Genomic DNA, 18,538 nt, shown 5'->3' on the forward strand with positions numbered 1-18,538 from the left:
GCCTATTCACAGCATTATAATCCGATTGTTTGGACCTAGGGCCGAACTATGGGATTAACCAGATATTGCCCTGCCTTTGCTGGTTCAGTTCCTATAGTGTATGGCCACCTTTAGTTCCTTAGCAAAGACAGGTCTGTTAATCAGCCGCCTTCTCTTACATTGTATCTACAGTCTGAGCCACCATTTCAGAGAATGGAAAGGGACAAACAGCTTTTAATAGCATTACATAACAAATAACTTAAAAACCATAGAACATTTCTTGCGAATGTATATTGCAAAGTTGCTTAGAATTATGTTTTGGGAAACATATATATATTTTTTTTGGGTGGACATTCCCTTTGAGTGGTCATATTGGGGGAATGACATGCTTTGTTTGGAGACCTAGTGTGTGGACAGGTTACATCTGTATTGGTGGCAAAATGGAAAACCCCAACCCCCACACCTGTTGTACTTATAGAACATTTTGCAATTTTAGAAGTGGCCTACTTATAGTTCTACTATACTCTACTCTACTAGTCTGTGGGTAGTGGAACAGCAGGAGGAGTGCAGGTTACACCTCGCTACTGTACCCACGAAACAAATGAGTAAAACACATACAACGTGACCTAAGGCTGAACTTGCATGAGTGTAGCAGAGCGAGAGAAAGCTAGAAGCCCGAGCACAGCAGGGAGCAGTCGTCATTTGAATATTTAATGAGAAGGTGTGTCCCTGGGAGGGTGCGGGAGACATTGATGAGTGCTATATAGTGGAGAGAGGAGGCAAGAGAAGTGCGGAGCGGTGGGACAGCTCCTCGGTGTATCAGTACTGAGCGTTGACTGGTCGGACCAGGACCAAAAAGATACCGCGTTTCGCCGTAAAACGAAGGGGGAGAAAACATGGCGTTTGTAAGCAATGGAACCGAGGCGGATGAGGTACATTTATAAACGTAACTGAGCAGCTTGTCTCCATGCCCAGGGCTGTCAGTGCGTGGGCGGGCGCAGTTAGTGGCAGTAGAAGCCTGAAGGTGGGCGCGGGGCGGTGCTCTCTTAGCGGCTCGAAGGTGCCATTTATTATAGAGAAATGAGATTTATTTCCCAGTTCCATGTAGTTAGCCATTAGAAGAGAAGCCAGCTAACTAACGCTACGGCTCCGAGGAGGAACAGGTGTCAGTGGCGATGTCGGAGCTCTGTGGCATTAGTCCGTGGCAAGGCTGAGCAGTGTCGGGGGGAGTGCAGGGCAAACACAGCTGGACAGGACTACGAGCTTGACACCCTCGGCTTAAAATAACCTCTAGGAATGCGAGCAGCGCGCCTTCATTTTGACATTTAAGACTCTTCCGGTTCCTAAGCAATGCTTTGCGCCGATGCTTTCTCATGCACGCACACAGCCATACTGAGTCTCACATGGAAAGGCTGTCCAACCTGTGGCTTTGCAGCTGTTAATAAAACTACAACTCCCAATCTTATTGGCTAGTGGCAATGGAAGGCAGGGTTAAACAATAGGAGCTGTAGTTCAGTGGCTGCTGAAAGGCCATGGGTTGAAGGCTGCCTGTCAGTGAGAACCTTTTTCTTGTCATTGTGAGCCATCCATTATTGCTTAGAAACATCCTTCTGTCTTTCCCTGTGATTACACAATAAATACACACTCCCACTCCTCACATATATTTCTGAATATTCCACTGGGGCATTACGACACCCCCCTTGAGAGTATTTTTTGCTCAGATGGCTAATTGGTACATGGAAACATGTTTAACCCTGATACAGTCGCTGCAGGCTATTTATTGCACAGATACCGTACATGTTGCTGTTCTCAGAATACGTCAATAATGGTTGTCAGCTCCTTTTACGAGTATGCCCTCTTTAAATGCTCTTTATTGTAGGACCTTGTTGTCACTGTGACCGTTGATGTATCATGTACTATACTTAAAGCAATAAAGCAGCAGAAACCTTTGTGTCACTGTTGCGCATGGCTTTGACTACGCAAACACCTCATAGATGACTTTTATGTCTTTCCAGTGCTCTGTGACAGGGCAGACATGATGGATAAACCATGGTGTATCCTGCGTCTGTTTGCAGAGAGTTGCTGTGTATTGCAACCAAGGTTTTCCAGTTGCACCGGTGCTACAAAGATGTGGTGTGCCGCAGCTCTGATGCAAGTGGCTGTAAAGTTTGAGTGCCCCAGCAACCCTTCCTTTAGGATTTAAACGTCTTAAAAGTTGCTGTATGTCCATGCAACCATTACAGTTAATGGCATACACAGCCCTTTTCATACAGCCATCTAGTGTGACTGTATACGTGACTAACACAGTGAGTTTTACCAAAGTAATGTGCAAACAGGCTTCCAACTGCATATTTATATATACATATTGTAGACATGCAGGGACCTTAGATTTATTACTTACATTCCTTGTTCCAGTAAAAAAAAGTTGTGCCAGCTGAAATTCATTGAAATTGCAGCACAGTTTTTCATTCATTCATTCTTTATATTTCACACCAGCCAACCTTCCAAAAGATTGTTTAATATATCATTCATGCCTTTAACTATATTGCTTTTAAGGTTCTACAAGGCAGAATACTGAATAGACCATTAAAATATAGATTATATTAAGGGTTGCCAAGTTGCGGATATTTTACTGCTACATAGAATATTAAAGGAGTCGCATACAATGTATATAACATGCTGGTGGGGCGCTTACCCCTTTTATTGTGACCATCTGTGCTCAGTGTTTTGGGGGGGGGGTTAGGCATTTGATGCAGGTAGTAAATTGCTGTAACTAGAATAATTAAATATATAGGTTTCAATACCCATGAAAGAATGCAAACGTTTAAATCAATATTTGTTACTGCAGAAACTGTTCGAGAACACTGGCTACGTATTTAGGTGAAGGAGAAACAAACCAAAAATCTGCTTGTGTATTCCTTAGTGTTAATTTACTGTATGTAGATATACATTGTTTTTCTAGATATATATTTTTTTCTTATGCTAGATGTCATCTTGATGTCCTGATGACACTGAATGCACTGAACGGTAATAAAACACATCCACAAGATATTCAATTGGTCATACATGGTCTGATATAAGCGGCAGTAGCTAACATGAATGGGTCTTGGTATGACCAGCCCAACAAATATTTGTTGAATGTTGGTGAAAGTTTGAATCAGTCATGTTGGTCCTTGTCTGATTGACATACAGACACTCATTAAGAGATCAGCCCGGTGTGGACCAGCAGGGGAGGTGGGGGCACATACAGCAAAAATCTGCACATTGGTGACCTCCCCAAACAAGCCTGTCTTTATGTCTACAGCCAGGCTGGGTGACAAAATGTAAAAAATTGCTCCCTCTTGATTTCAGTGGCAATCGCATGGACCTACGAGTGTACATATCGTTCAGGCATTGGGCCATTTCTGAGTGACCATTGCATTGCCTGCGGATATACCTCTGATTCCAGGCAATTACCCTTGAAATCCATTTGGACATATTGCATGATTGTGTTATTAAATGTTTGGGTGACAATTATTCAATTGTGCCATTTGCTATTGAGGTGGGAAAAAAAGCATGACTTTTGCTAAGTAATGACCCTGGAGCAATACAAGCTAGAAAGCAGCTATTTCGCAGATTAGTTATCAGATTCGGTGTCTGTTTCCAATGTTTATTAATTTAACATTTTAATTGGTTTCAAAGTTATTTGTAAATGTAGCTGTATTTGCCCTTGTGTTCTTTTGTTTCCTGTTTACTTTGCTGTGGCTTGGCATTCTCGGCTCATAGGAGTATTCATTACAGTCTAGTGTTAGGTGATATCGTGTATGCCTTTATAGTATAAGGGGGTACACTATTTCTCATTGTCACACTATACAGTACCAAAAATAACTTTGTATTGCTCGATAATAGTGAATATAACCTATTGTTGTGAATGCAGGTTCACCAGTTGTGTTACACATATCCCTTTTTAGAGCAAGTTGAACATTAACTAGTCACGGGTTTCTGTAATCTGAGCCAGCTCAGTGTTGTGGTGTTCTTTCACTGCAAATTTTCACCAAATTACAAAAGACGACAGTATAAAATGAAAACCCTGCTGTGAATATAGTAACAGCAGTAGCTTGATAAATCATGTACATTGGCCAAACTGCTGATAAAGCTGCACTTTCTAGGAAATGTTTCTGCAAAGCACCGTAGTATGTTGAATGTAATGTACTAGGAAGCACTGCAACTTATCTTTGACATTATGAAAGTTAGGCTAGGGCTCCCCTCTTGTTGCCCCCAACACTCAGTCCCTGTATAAACAGCAGCTTGCAAATCCCCAATTAACTATCCACTTGTATCATTTAAAGGGCACTTATCACTCTATAATTATTTCCCCCCACTGGATGTGCTGGCTAACAGAGTTTGCACTCTGGGTTAAAGAAATAATGTTATTTATACAATAACCACTTCCCCCCCCCCCCTCGGGAGTGCTCTGGCATCCATAGTGGGAGCTCACACTGCAGGCGGTTATGTTGGATCACACGCATGTGCATTATAAGCACGTGCCCCAGCTTGCTCATTATGTGAGTGTGAGGTAGGATCGGTCAAAAGCAACCCCCAAGCTAAAATCACATAATGTGCAAGATAAGGAGCTGTCCACACCAAGTGCTCTTTCTTCCAGTGCTGGAAACAGAGGGAGGATTTCTGAAAAAAAAAACTTATTCCCCCCATCCATAGTGCAGGCTGTTTTAGCTTGCACTTCTGGTGTTTAGGGGCACTTTTGGTGTGGCTACAACCATTGTACCCCCCTGTAGTTTTGTCCCTGCATTTTAACATCTTGGCTAACTATTGGTGTGATTGAGAATATTTTACCCTTTAAACAAAACAGGGATTGTTTGTCCATATATTGCAATATATTTAAGATGGCCAACTGCATCAAAGTCATCCCTGGTATGGCCAATCCATGGCCAATTATATTGCTTCATTATTCATACAATGCAATAAAAAGCTAAAACAAAAGATTGTAACCATGATTTACACTGAGGGTTCCTCTCTAATTGCTAGGGATGCACCAAATCTGATATTAGGTCCAAGTGCCTGGCTGAACCAAACCTGGATCCAAAAAATCACAAATCGTCACACAAACAAGAAAGTCAAAACTTTTTTTAACCTGCTGCGAGCACGGTTTTCTTTCCCTTAATTTGCATATTGGCTGAATCCTAAAATAGTGGATTCAAGGCATCCCTACTAATTTCTACTTTATCCACCCCCCAACCCTAGTCTGGGATTCTCTCAAAACTGAAAAAGAGATGGGCACTTCCATTAATGATATTCAGAAAATGATCTATAATCCTCATATTAATGTCTGAGAGCAGTTGCCATTAAGAAATCCCTCAATGGTAGTGATGGTGTACTCTAAAACATAACAGATGTGCAAACCATGGCAGTATAAGGTCTTTTCTGCAATATTTTGCTGAGAATGGCTTTTTAAAAGGGTAAAACACAGAAGGAAATGGAACGTTTTTAAAATGCTGCTTAGATATACAAGTCAGTATATGCCCTTTGTATGCAAGGAAAGACATAACAAAACAAAACCTTTATGGTTTGATAGAAGTGTTTGAAAGGCATTCAACTTAACAGGGGCAGTGGAAATTTTTATCAAGTAAAAAAAAAGCATGTACATAAGCTATCTGACAAGCTAAAATAGAAATGATAGAGGATATTGTAATGAAGAGTAAAAAATCATCTGAAACTATTCTTTAAATATGTAAATCATAAAAGAAACGAAGCAAGAAGGGGTGAGTCTCTTATTATCAGAGGGAGGCTAAATGATTGATGAGAGCAAGGAAAAAGCAGAGATTCTGAACTCTCATTTTTCATCTGTCAAACTTGCCTGAAAACTTTAGGCCATTTAGTATAAGATCAGTCGTAGGGAAGCTTTTGGAAGGGGTAGTAAGGGACAGGATACCTGATAGATTAACCAGATTTGTGGTAAATTAAACAAAATGTTCTTCGTGAATCCTGTGGGGACATGTCCTTGATAAGTGCAAGTTTATGCAGTTTGGTAGAAATAACAGGAATGCTAGTTTTACTCTATGTGGTAGTTTGTTGGAGTTATCCTTAATTGAGAAGGATCTTGGGGATAACCAGCAGTGTAACTCAAGACAGGTTATTAAATGGCTACTAAGGCAAATAAAAAAAAAAAATATTCAAAAGCCTATTTTATCACATGAACTTTAATTACACATTTAGCAAAATGAACTATAATTACACTATATAAATTATTTGAATCTTGTTTCCTCATAATTATAGCAAGCAGGCAGGAGCCGTTTTGTGGACACTGTTATTAAGGCAAGTCTTGCATCATCTCAGAATCTTGTTTGTGCACCAGAATGGGGGACTTGATGTCCATCACCATGCCCTGGCTACACAATTAAGCGGTGGAGAGTATGGGGGAATGTGTGGAGTGCAGTGACATCTAGGAAGTGCTGAATGGAAAGTGAAAGTAATTGTCTGCCTAAGGCAGGGGTAGGCAACCTGAGGCTCCGGAGCCTCATGTGGCTCTTCATCCTGCTTGCTGTGACTCAGTCTTGCGGCTTTGCCTGTCACGTCGGCTATACAGCCGACACCTGCTGGCAGCTTCTTGAGTGCGCGACCGTGGTAAGCTAGCGGTTAGCTTACTGCAGTCGCACACTCAGGAAGCCGCCAGCAGGAGCGAGGGCTGTATAGACGTCCCAGGAGTGACAGGCAAGACTGAGCCGCAGCAAGATGATTCCTCATGGACCTTACCCCGGTCACACACTCAAGACAAGAGAGGGAGGGAAGATCAGCATGGAGCTTTAGAAACAGAAGTCACATTAAACAGATGAGAACACTAGCATTTAATAGGGCTATTCAGTGTTTTAAAAGTTTATAAGCTATGTTATGTTTTTTGCGGCTCCAGGCTAATTTTCTTTGGTGGAAGAGGTGGCAAAATGGCTCTTTTGATAGTAAAGGTTGCTGACCCCTGGCCTAAGGCATGGTGTAGGGGCAGGTAATATTTGATTGACTGCTGAGATTTTTAAATGAGCTTACAACAGCTATGAATGCGTTGATAAAAAATACAAATTGCATTTCATGTTTAATTTGAATAGGACTTTTATTATACAGATTTTTGAGTATGGGTGACAGGTCCACTTTAATGGTACAATAAAGATTCATTTTTTTCCCTCCTGGTTCTGTCTGCTGGTTATGGAGTAGTGCTAGCTAGTGAAGATACTCCCAAGTAGATTGCCCTTAATAAAGCATACTGTATTTAAAGGTTGCCTTAAGTGTTATTAATCTCCTGCTAAATACTTCCTCATGACCCACAAATTCTACTGCTAAATCAAATAAGACTGTAATACCTTACTGCCCTGGTGGTCCAGCGGTGCGGCGGGGACCCGCCACGCCGCTCCTCTTCAGTACGCGTAACTAGGGTGTGGCTCGCCTCTTCTATATTTAAAGGCGCATGCACGCTGGCGTAATGATGCCATCGCGCAATGTCGCGAAAGTACATCTATTTAAAGAGAGAGACATTTTTGATTTTTTCACTGCCCATTATAGGTTTCCTCATTGTGAGTTCCTGGTGCCTCTGTGCTGTTTAAAGCTTCTGTATTCTGTGATCTGATTATCTGTTTTGACCCCTGACTGCTACTGACAATCTTGACTTCTAAAATCCTGACCCTGCCTGGTTACCGACTTCTGTATCCGATTCCCTTCTGATTGATCTCCTGGTTTGACCCTTGCCTGTCTGATTCCTCTTGTACTCTGTCTGCCCCGACCCGGCCTGATTGACTACGCTTTCTGCCTATGCCTTGTACTGTGACCTTCTGCCGAAAAGACTTGTGCTTTACCGTCGTGCCCCTTTTGCTCGAGGGCTCCTCCCGAGGTGAAAGGCGGCTGTTAAAAGCAGAAGCAAGAGCCGAGAAAAGGGTGCTTAGCACTGGTTCTGGATTTATGGTGCTGACCGGGACATAGACAATGCTAATGCTTAAAACTTCTCCTCAAAAAGACTCATAGCAATGAAATGAAAATCTCATCAACAATGGTTAAAATGGTCACTCTAACAAACAAGGGAAAGTTGTCCTCTCCACTAATTTTTAAAAGCATCAAGCAAGGGTGCAATGAGGCTGTGACCACAAAATTCATATAGACACTTACAAAGGATTCTCTGCACTCAATATACTTGCTGCTTTCAAAGTTAAACCCCCAAACATGGTTGCCAAACATGTGGTTTGGTATCACAAAATGTTTCAATGTCCTTAATATATTGATAATGGGCTGAGTGCAGGGGACCTTTTGTATATATCTATGTCAAATGGTTACTCATAGTATTCCACTATACAGAGTAACTTAAAGATTCTGTCCTTCAAGTGGATTGACCCATCTACATGCATAGATAAAAAGATTAATTTTTCTTTTCTTCTTCAAATAATGCACCAGTTGTAAGTGCTATATGTTCTTTTGTTTGATGTGGACACAACAGAAAAAAGCAGAACAAAATAATTAAATCTTATTTTATTTCACAAATAATTGCACTGCACAAAATTAGTGGCATCTAAGATTATGAGAAATATTTTGGATTTGAGCAGATGATTCACATTACATTTTTAAGCAACTTTACCTGTACTTAATTGAGCCTGGAATATAAGAAGCACACATTCAACCAGTTTGAATTGTCTGTGTACCACACTGAAGTTGGAGAAAAGAAAGGAAAGCAAAGAACTGTCTTAGGAGGTGAGATAGAAAATTGGCAAGGACATCTGAAGGAGATCATTATATTATTGTGTCCTTCTTGTGTAATATTACCAAGAAATGTGAGGCCCATGACACTACAGACTGCAGAGAAAGATTGTCCAAATTGCAGTAAAAGAACCTCGTTCAGTTGTCCGACAAATTGAAGATGACCTTCAGAAACAAGGTCCAACAGTTGCAACTCGCACTATATGCCAAAACATACCCCAAAAAAACAAAATCCCTCAGACAGGATGTCCTGTGGACAGTTGAGATGAAATTAGAGCTTTAAAGTCAAGCACAACATCTCGTTGTTTACAGGGGGAAAGGTTTGTATATGGCATCATTTGTATATGGCATCGGGAGATTACCAAAGTATTTTGTAATGCAGTATTAAACCTTGTGTCACAAAGCTGGATCTCTGTCACATATCATGGGTCTTTCAGTGCGACTGTAACCTGAAGACCTTTTTAAAAAAGCAATCATGATATGGTTAAAGACTAAATGCTGGACTGTTTTGAAGTGGTTCACGATAAGTCCTAATATAAATCACATTGAAGACATTTACATACAAATCAAGGAAGTATGGTCCAAGTGGTCAGTAGGAAAAACATATTCGTGGCTATCTATCACTGCTGCTAGTTTTAAAAAGAGAAAAGCAGTGTTCATGGAATTTTATAAAGATTGAATTTTTATAAGATTTTCTGTTCATTGTAGAACTTTGTTTCATACCGATTTATCAGTGCACATTTGTAAACAAAAATACCACTCCCTAATGAGCTACAGGTATGGCCTCTATTCTATAGGTTGCTTGGGATGTGTAATTAGGAACACCTTATCAAAAAGGATTGATTTGTCATCAACGTAAGTTTTTAAAAAAAAAAAAAAAAAATCTATAAACAACATGATTTGAAGCAATTCATTAATGTCCACTTAACTCTACATATCTATCTGGTAGGTTTATCCCACCAGTATCCAGTTTTAGGCTACATACAACAGTGTGCCCTTGTACATTCCTGATAATTTGTTTAATGGAATGTAGATGCAAGCATTATTGCATTTCACATGGAAGAAATCATGTTCAGAAGGATTAAACGTCATTCTAATATAGAAAAAAAATACTTGTGATCCCTTACCTTGGTGTGATTCCCACAAATAAAGGCTTTATTCTTAAGTGAGAGTAAACTACAGCAAATGCTACATTGAAAAATGAAAAGATCCAGTGTTTTACTGGTGGTTATAGCTGATTTGCAGGCCCCTTCTTAGAGGAACTTAAAGCCCTTATAACAGCTTATAAAACACATGACCATAATCACAGCTAATATGCCCATGGCTCTACCTCTTTCAGGAAAAAAAGGAGACTAATTAGGATGGGGATTGAGGAAGTAGATTACTGCATTCATACTTGTTGCCAATGAAAGATTATAGCCGAAAACTACAAGCACTATATTATGATAAGAAGAAACAGAAGCAATCTTTTATTCTTGGGTATTCATTGTTTACGTAGTTAATTTAGGTTTAAAAAATAGTGCATCAAGTTCAACCTCTACAGATGAAAAATAAATGAATAAAAAATAAAATAAAATAATATAAATATTGTATATATATGTGTGTGTGAGAAAACAGGAGCTGTGAGGAAAAGCCATTTGTGTTTGCTTTTTTAGGAGTTTGGGCCAATAGGCACTAGTAGAAATGTGTTAAAAAAACAAACAAAAAAAAAACCTGTATTCGCTAGATGATTACTGGTTTTTTTTTTAGACGTCGTTTCTAAGCAGCTGCTGCTCTTTTAGGACAAGACAACCACAATAAACGTAAAGCATCAAAGTATTGGCTTTGATGCTTTACAGCTCTGTTCTTCTTAAGGTGAGCAAGGTTGAGGTTGCCAAATGAGCGGATCTTTTCCCCTATATGCCCACCAAAAGTTGGATGATAGCGGGCTATTCCACTCGGTTGGCCCTACGGCCAAACAATTGGATTACAATGACTGGCATACCAGCCGACCAATTGAGGACAGCATCAACCAATTCGGTCCTTAATCGGGCGGGAAAATCCATCCTGCCTTATTGAGTTCTGGCTGGTTTTTGGCCAGATAATGGTCTGGGAGGCCCATCGGAGCGCCCCATACACTGCCAAATATGTCTAAAGGACCCTAATTGGCAGTTTAAAGGAACAGTAACACAAAAAAATTTATGGAAGAAATCCACTGTACCCTGCTTCAACAACAGCTCTATCTTGAATAAAGTTTATTACATTTAATGCTTTATCAAAAAAACTGTTCTAAAACTCATTCTTCTGGATGTCTTCCCAATAGCCAGACTTCTAAACCAGAAGCTAGATTTTGCTGCTATACTGAGGATTTTATAGCCCCTTTGCCTGTGTATGGCCACCTTTAATCCTGCACAATTTCCCAGTAGCATAGTTGTACCTGTTTAAAATTCTTTTTACTTGCACAAAGTAAACTTCCCGTAATGCAGTACTCTAACATCAAGACCTGTGCAGATAATTCAAGCCGGATTTTGCTCATGCGCAGTTGATGACTTATCTGAAGCAGCAAAAATTTGGCTCATGCACTGAATTAATTTGTCCGCCATCTAATAACAGAAGCGTAAGGGCAGTATGAAGTTAGTGATTGTAAAAAGCCTAGGGGGATAACTAATTAATAACATATGGTTTAGCGGGGTTGCTTTACCCTTTAAGGCGGAAAACGTTTAACCCAAAAAATGTCTACACAGCCATTTTTTTTACTTGGTGATGCACTATGAAGAGTTAAATTCACAATTGTACAGATTAGGGATGTGTCAGATTCCAGCATTCGGTTTGGCTCAAATCTAAGCCTTTTATATCAGGATTCAGCCAAATCCAAGTGCCTAGCTGAAGTCAATTTGCAGAACGTTATGCCCTGAAATTGAGGTTCTTTTTTTAATTCCTATGCTGATCCCTACAGAAGGGACTTTACCAATAATTTATACTAAATTATTGGTAAAGTCCCTTCTGTAGGGATCAGCATAGGAATTACTTGTAAAGATGTAGGTTGCCCATAGGTTGGGTCATTCAGTTAGTTATTCAGCGCTCTCTGGTAGCAGCTGGGCAAGCCGTCTTTCATCTCCCAGTTGTGGGTCAAGTTCAGACATGCGAGTCCCCTTCTTTTGATTCTTTTTTCAGCTTTCAAATGGGGTCACTGACACCATCGAAAAAAGCAAATGCTCTGCATTCTTATTTCTGCTATTGCTCATCTTTCTATTCAGGCCCTCTCCTATTCATATTCCAGTCTCTGGGTAATTTATACCCTAGCAACCAGATTGCTGAAATTGCAAACTGGAGAGCTGCTGAATAAATGAGGATCTTCTTTGCAATGAGGATGTTGGGGTCCAGAACATGGGAGGAGTCAGATTAAAGGAATAGTGACACCAAAAATGAAAGTCTCATAAAGTAATGATAATATAATGTACTGCCATGCTGCACTGGTAAAACGGGCATGAGTCTTCAGAAACTCTAAAATATTTATATAAACAAGCTGCTGTGTAGCCACGGGGGCAGCGATTCAAAGTTAAAAGAAGAAAAGGCACAGGATACACAACTGATGACAGATAAGCACTATAGTATACATTGGGATCCTTCAGACCCTATCTGTTATCTTCTGTGTATCCTGTGCTAGAATGGCTGCCCCCATGGCTACATGGCAGTTTGTTTATATAAACTATAGTAGTGTTTCTGAAGCAAACACACCAGTTTTGCCAGTGCAGGGCAACAGTACTTTATATTGTCATTCCTTTAAATTTTTTGGTGTTACTGTTCCTTTAACAGAGGCCTTCCCTGTCTGGGTCAAGTCCATTCAGCATGCTTGGGTATGCAAGGTGGTAGAAAGAGGGTTTTCTTCTAAAGGTTCAGTCAGTACATATAAAATATTGTATTGACAACGCAAAGTCAAGCAGAGAAGTAGTCCAAGAGTATATGGAACAACTTTTCGTGTCAAAAGCAATATAATTAGTTTTGCCCCATGGTAAGTTCGCAGGTTTTTACTCAAGACTTTTCTTAATAAAAAGCCTAATATCAAACAAATTACGAAAAGCGTAAAATGTTTGCTCGGGTTTGTAATGTGAAAGCTAATTGTGTGAGGGAATGGTATGTGTATTGTAGTATAACTTGTCTAGGTGGATTTTTTTTTTCTATGGGCTCTGCGTAACCATGTATTGACAACCTAACATTCCAGCTCCTAACCTTTGTGTTGTTACTCGGGTTTCAGCAGGCTCAGGTACTGAGTTTGGTGTAACTGATCATCAAATGTACTAGGTTTAATTTGCTATGCACACTTACTCACTGAGTTGTAGCAAGCTTAATACCATACGTCTGTAGCACTGCTGGCATTCAAAGGGTGGGTGAAATTTGCCTATAAACTTAGTCAGAGTTACAGATATATGAATATATTATGGTATCAGAAGTTCAAGGATAATTAGCAAAAAAGGGTTTAGCCCAAATCTCGCTTTAACCAACCTTCCTATAGCATCTAGCAGAGCAAATTGTCTTGAAATCTCAACCCAACTGGCCTTTGGGCTTGGCTCTCCCCAACCATTGCTTATCTCTCCTAGGGAAGCCCCAATATTTGGGAACCACTGATATAGCTGAAATGTCTTGTTCCACCCATCTCCTTATTGTTTTATTTTTTTTCAAATAAAAAATAGACCAAAGAACTGAGGGTAAATATCGCAAGGTTATCAGCTAAACCTTTATATAATGACATTTGGGAACCCTACTCATGTGACATTAAAAAGGGATCTATATTGGCCTAAAAGAAAGCTTTGGTTGCAATATGTTTGATGTTTGCATGTTCAGCTTGCTTATCAGAACAACGCTTTCCTTTCATTTTAAAATTGCTCTAACAAAATCTTTTCCTTTGATGTAAATTATTTTCTATCAAATGTCAAACCGTAAGCCAAGTGAGTAATGTTTTTCATAAACAGAATGGATTAGTGAATTTTCCCTTGTTCATAATACTCTGCCTCACTTTCAATTTCTCCAAATCAAAAATCCTTTCCATAAGTAAACCATACTTGTCCCCATTGAGAGATGGGGCTTTCTGAGATATAGACACTTGGCACACAATTTGTATTATATATAGGTCCTCCAGAATCTTTTACTTTAACTTATAATTTTACTTGTTGTAGCCAGTTTCTTTTTTATTTACTACAAATAGATCTATGAAGCAGCAGAAGCCAGCCTAATGTGCCTTATTGGAAGAGGCATAAGCACCAGGGTCAAGCAAGATAAATTTTCATTTTGTTGAGGAACTGACTTTCATACTCAAGAGAATTAGCGAGGCTCTACCTGAAACCTATAAACAAATCTGCGTGTATATTCTTTTTGAGAAATAATCTTCTAACTGGTAAATATTTGGTGGCGTCTGAAAGTTTGTTCCTGCCACTTGAACTTCATTATTAGCTGCTTTCTGTAATCCAGGATTTTTTGCCTAAAGCTGCTTGGCTGTTAACTAAAACTAACAAAGAAATTCAGAAATAAGGTTACAACACTAATGAAAGAGTTTATCAGCATTCCAACACACCTGCTGTCCATAGTGAAACCTCAGCTCAAGTTCTCTCTACTTCCTGGGCAGATTGAGGAATGTATCTACAGCGACAAATTGCACGCTGCCTTATTACTTTATTTTGAACAATTCATGAGCTATTATATGTCAAAGTTTCAGGAAGGCAGAAGCAGCATTTATAAGTGAACTCATTTGTCCTGAAAACCATGCACTTTTAGACCCATCACTGGTGTCAGAATGTAAAATGAATTTGCAAGGCTGGAGCTAAAATATTTTAAAAAAATCCAGGTGCATATCTAATATACTGATAACATATATGAAAGACAGACAGGAATTTTTCACACCTTGGTTACCATTGTAAAACCCTGCAGCAGTTGTACTTGTTACTCTTTTGACAACATATTCTTGAAATATGAGATTTAGCTGTCTGCCTTTTACTGTCTTTCTATTAAGGGTAGAGGTGAACTACCACTTATATAAAGTAACATTGATATAAACATATACCCAAACTGTTTAGAGGAGAAGGAAATCTTCAGCAATAATTACATGTCTATGGTGAGAATTATTAATGTGCAGCATGGTTTATAATCATATTTACATCTTTGCTTATGCCACAGAGGAAAATATAGTTGTAGTGACGCTCAAAATTGTTGACCCATGCCGACCCTAACCTGCCTTATCCCAACGTGGGACCACATTCTACGGTTATTTATATACCCACACCCGACAGTCCCATCTCTGATATAACCAGAGGGTACAGGGTAGCACTAGTATGTAAATTGAATGTACCAGCAGAGGTTTATTTGGGAAAGTTAGCTGGAGAGGGTGTTAACGGCATAGTGGGGTGAGTCCTGGGCCACAAAAGTTGGTATAAAGTTGTGGGTTTCTGACCAGCCTGCACACCACTAAATAAGTAGTAACTACTCATAGGTATCATTGATCCCTTGAGGTAAGGAGATAGTTATCAACAAAAACTGCAAAATGTGTTTACTGCAATATACAGTAAAAGTATAAACATTAACCTTAGTGGTATATCCTAACTTTTTATATCAAAGACAATCCATACCAATTGACGATGTATATGTTTTTAGTTTTATATGTGAATGTTTGATATCTTTAGCTATGATTTAACCTGGGTGGCTGTTAGATCATCAACTGTTTAAGGCATCATTTATGCATCTGTAAGTAACATTGATATCTATTGCTAGCTGGATACATGTAGTAGCTATTAATCTTTGTGACTCATAAGAAGTTACATTTTGAGTTCTGTAACAATCTCCTTTCTTGGCGTCAATATAAAAAGGTCTGTGTGAACTCTTACCTGAAAACAATGAAATGTGAACAACTCAAGAAAGATTGTGTAGTAATCTTATTTAGAACTTAGACTGCATGTGTATAGTTCATTGGTATAGATTTTTCCTCTCATTTAGGCAGTAATAATCATCTTTATTCCATATGTGAACAATCCAAAATGAATAACATTTCAAGTCTTCAGTGTTGTTATGGAAAAAGATGCATATGCAAACTATGGTGCAAAATGGAGGCACCACTAGTTGGAATATATTCTGACTTGTCAGAACCTCTTTGCATTTTCTCATTCTGATCTTAAAGTCAGAGTTTTTAGAAATGAGCTTTATTTTTAAATAATTTTAAATATTGATTAAATTTTCTCTACTAAACACAATTATTCATTATACAAATTTCTGATAAAATTTCCGATAAAAGGAGCACAGATGGTGTTACAGTCTCTAGCAGTTAGGCGTAGCACCCTAGGTGTTTTCTTTCTGCCCTATTCTGACTGCACTAATTGTTCTAAACCTATCTCTCATTCTTACATTGAGCAATTACAGATCATAGCCCTAACAATAGCTAGTCCTACAGACCTCTTATACTAAAGCATATTTCCTCAGGCTCTTCAGAATCAACCACCACCTGTATTACAAGTGGAGTAAGGATTACTTAGAGGAATCATGGGGGCCTCATCCAGGCCATGCCCCTGATCCAGCCAATCCCATCCCAATATAAACATAAACGTGGAGAAGGTCTCCTCCCTAATGCTGTTCATGTGGATACATTTGTATAATTACCAAAAGCTTACCCTTAAAGACCGTAAACAAATGAATGTTAAATTGCTGAGGGGGTTCATTTGCAATTAACATTATTTTTTTTTTATTTCAAAGCTACTAAGCTAAGCTGGTCGTTTTTTAAGACCGTACATTCAAAGATAATATTTTTTGAAGGGAAATAGAGAACTTTTCTGATGATCCTCTGCTCAGGAAAGTCATCGGAAATCACAGATGAACTTTCTCATGTATTTCCTGAGCAGAAGAACTTCAGAACAGTTCTCTTTTTCCTTCTGAACATGTTCTCTTCTACTGTACAGTAGGAAAAACTGACCAGCAGGTGGTGCTGTTACATATTTCATTATATTAGTTTATAAACAGCTTAATAACTTTGAAATAAAATATGAGCATCAACTGTAAAAGCACTTTTGAGCAACTTAATATTAAAAGTGGATTTTATGTTCTGTTCATTCCTATGGGATTTTTAGAACTGTATTTTTCAAATGGCGAGTTCTAACTTTCATGCATTGATTAATACGATTCTAAAACTCCCATAGGAATGAATAGAACCTGGGTGAGTTTTTTTTTTTTTATTTAAGCTCTAAACTCACATTTAATCAATCTGCCCCTTGAAGTCTTGTTTATGATCATCTAGCACCTCTAAAACTATTTCTTGAGAGCAAGTGTCCTGTTTTATGAAAGTTTTCATTATTAGTTCTGTGGAAATCAGTTGGCTGATTAATAAAGCCATACTATACAGCTTAATATGTTAATATGCCCTATTTCCCTGTTTGACTTGAATGGCTGGCTGATCCAATGGATACACAGAAGTGTATATAAACGATATTCAAGTTTCTAAAGCAAACACACAATTTGTACCCCTGCAGCCTAACAGTACATCATAACCCTTTACTGTATATGTTTGGTGTTATGATTCACACTTGGTTTTGGTTATTTTGTCATGAAATGGCCTGTGAAAATAAATCATAAAACTTTACTTTTTTTTTCTCTACAGGAAGGCTTTGAAGATGCCTATGAAAATATCCCAGTGTGAGTAAAGTTTAAGATTTCTTATATGTGCATCCCTGCAGTTTGAGTGTAGATGTTTTTGATGAAACTAAACAAATTTAAAATTACAAAAAAAATCTGAAAGATGCATTAGCCTGAATTTAACTCTAGAATTTGTAGCCAATGAAAGTTGTACAAAAATAAATGATTCTTAAATGTAATTGTAGCTATTTATTTAAGTATATATTATTATTTACATGCAGTGATAAATAATGTGAGTGCTGATAATAGGACATAAATTCTGGTTTGGAAAAGCTTTTCAAAGCTTATATATACAGGTATGGGACCTGTTATACAGAATGTTGGGGACTTGGGGTTCTCCAGATAACTAATATTTCTGTTATTTGGATCGTCATACCTTAAGGGCTAGTCCACACGAGGAGATTCGGGGAGATTTTGTCGCCTGGCGACTAATCGCCTCATCTTTTGAGCGACTATCTCCCTGAACGGCCTCAGCGTTTTTCCCCATACGCTACAATGAAAAGTCGCCTGCGCTAATGCATAAGCGGCAATACGTTTTCAATAGTCGCCCAAAGTTGCCTCAGTGAGGCAACTTCGGGCGACTATAGAAAATGCATCGCCGCATGTGCATTAGAGCAGGCGACTTTTCATTGTAGCCTATGGCTGAACAACTAGCAGAATACTCTTCTTATCCTCTTCAGTCTTTACCACCGGAGCCAACACAATGCTTCTGTATGCAAAGAGAGAAGAAGATTCTGCTAGCTGCTGGGGGCTGAAATCAGCCAGCGGATTTCAGCCCCATCTGGCCCTAACCTTAAGGAGTGGTTTACCTACCAAACACTATTTTTCAATTCCTTTCTTATTTTATTTTTTAAAGGTTTTTTGTTTTTAGAGGTTTACATTTTCACCTTTTGTCTCTCTGGAGCAGCAGTGGGATCACCAACTCTGTAAACTGCTATAATTTGATAACTTAGATGATACGTGCACCAGGATTTTCTGTTGCTGAAGGTAAAAAAATGCCATTTTACATCAGATAAGCACGGCATGCTAAAGGTGACCATACATGGGCCAATGAAACTTACAACAAACCTAGTCAGCCCATTTATGGGACCATCCGATGGGCCTACCTTATCGATATCTGTAATATCTGTCTGTAATTCTCGTTGAATTGACTCATTTATGTGGCCCTCGTCCCAATTGCCTCTATCGCTGT

At 38.9% G+C, this 18,538-nt stretch overlaps 1 protein-coding gene across 1 annotated transcript in view; it reads left to right on the top strand.

Annotated features, from left to right (window-relative positions):
• The first annotated feature begins 775 nt into the window (after nucleotides 1-775).
• The window catches only part of ttc39b.L (tetratricopeptide repeat domain 39B L homeolog), a 49,932-nt gene continuing 32,169 nt past the window's right edge, over nucleotides 776-18,538 (top strand). Inside the window, 2 exon segments of the mRNA NM_001094701.1 lie at nucleotides 776-911; nucleotides 17,312-17,346. Of these exon segments, the coding sequence (NP_001088170.1) occupies nucleotides 876-911; nucleotides 17,312-17,346 (71 nt within the window). The 5' untranslated portion in view covers nucleotides 776-875.

Source organism: Xenopus laevis, chromosome 1L (genome assembly GCF_017654675.1).
Source record: "Xenopus laevis strain J_2021 chromosome 1L, Xenopus_laevis_v10.1, whole genome shotgun sequence".
NCBI classification, from domain to species: Eukaryota; Metazoa; Chordata; class Amphibia; order Anura; family Pipidae; genus Xenopus; species Xenopus laevis.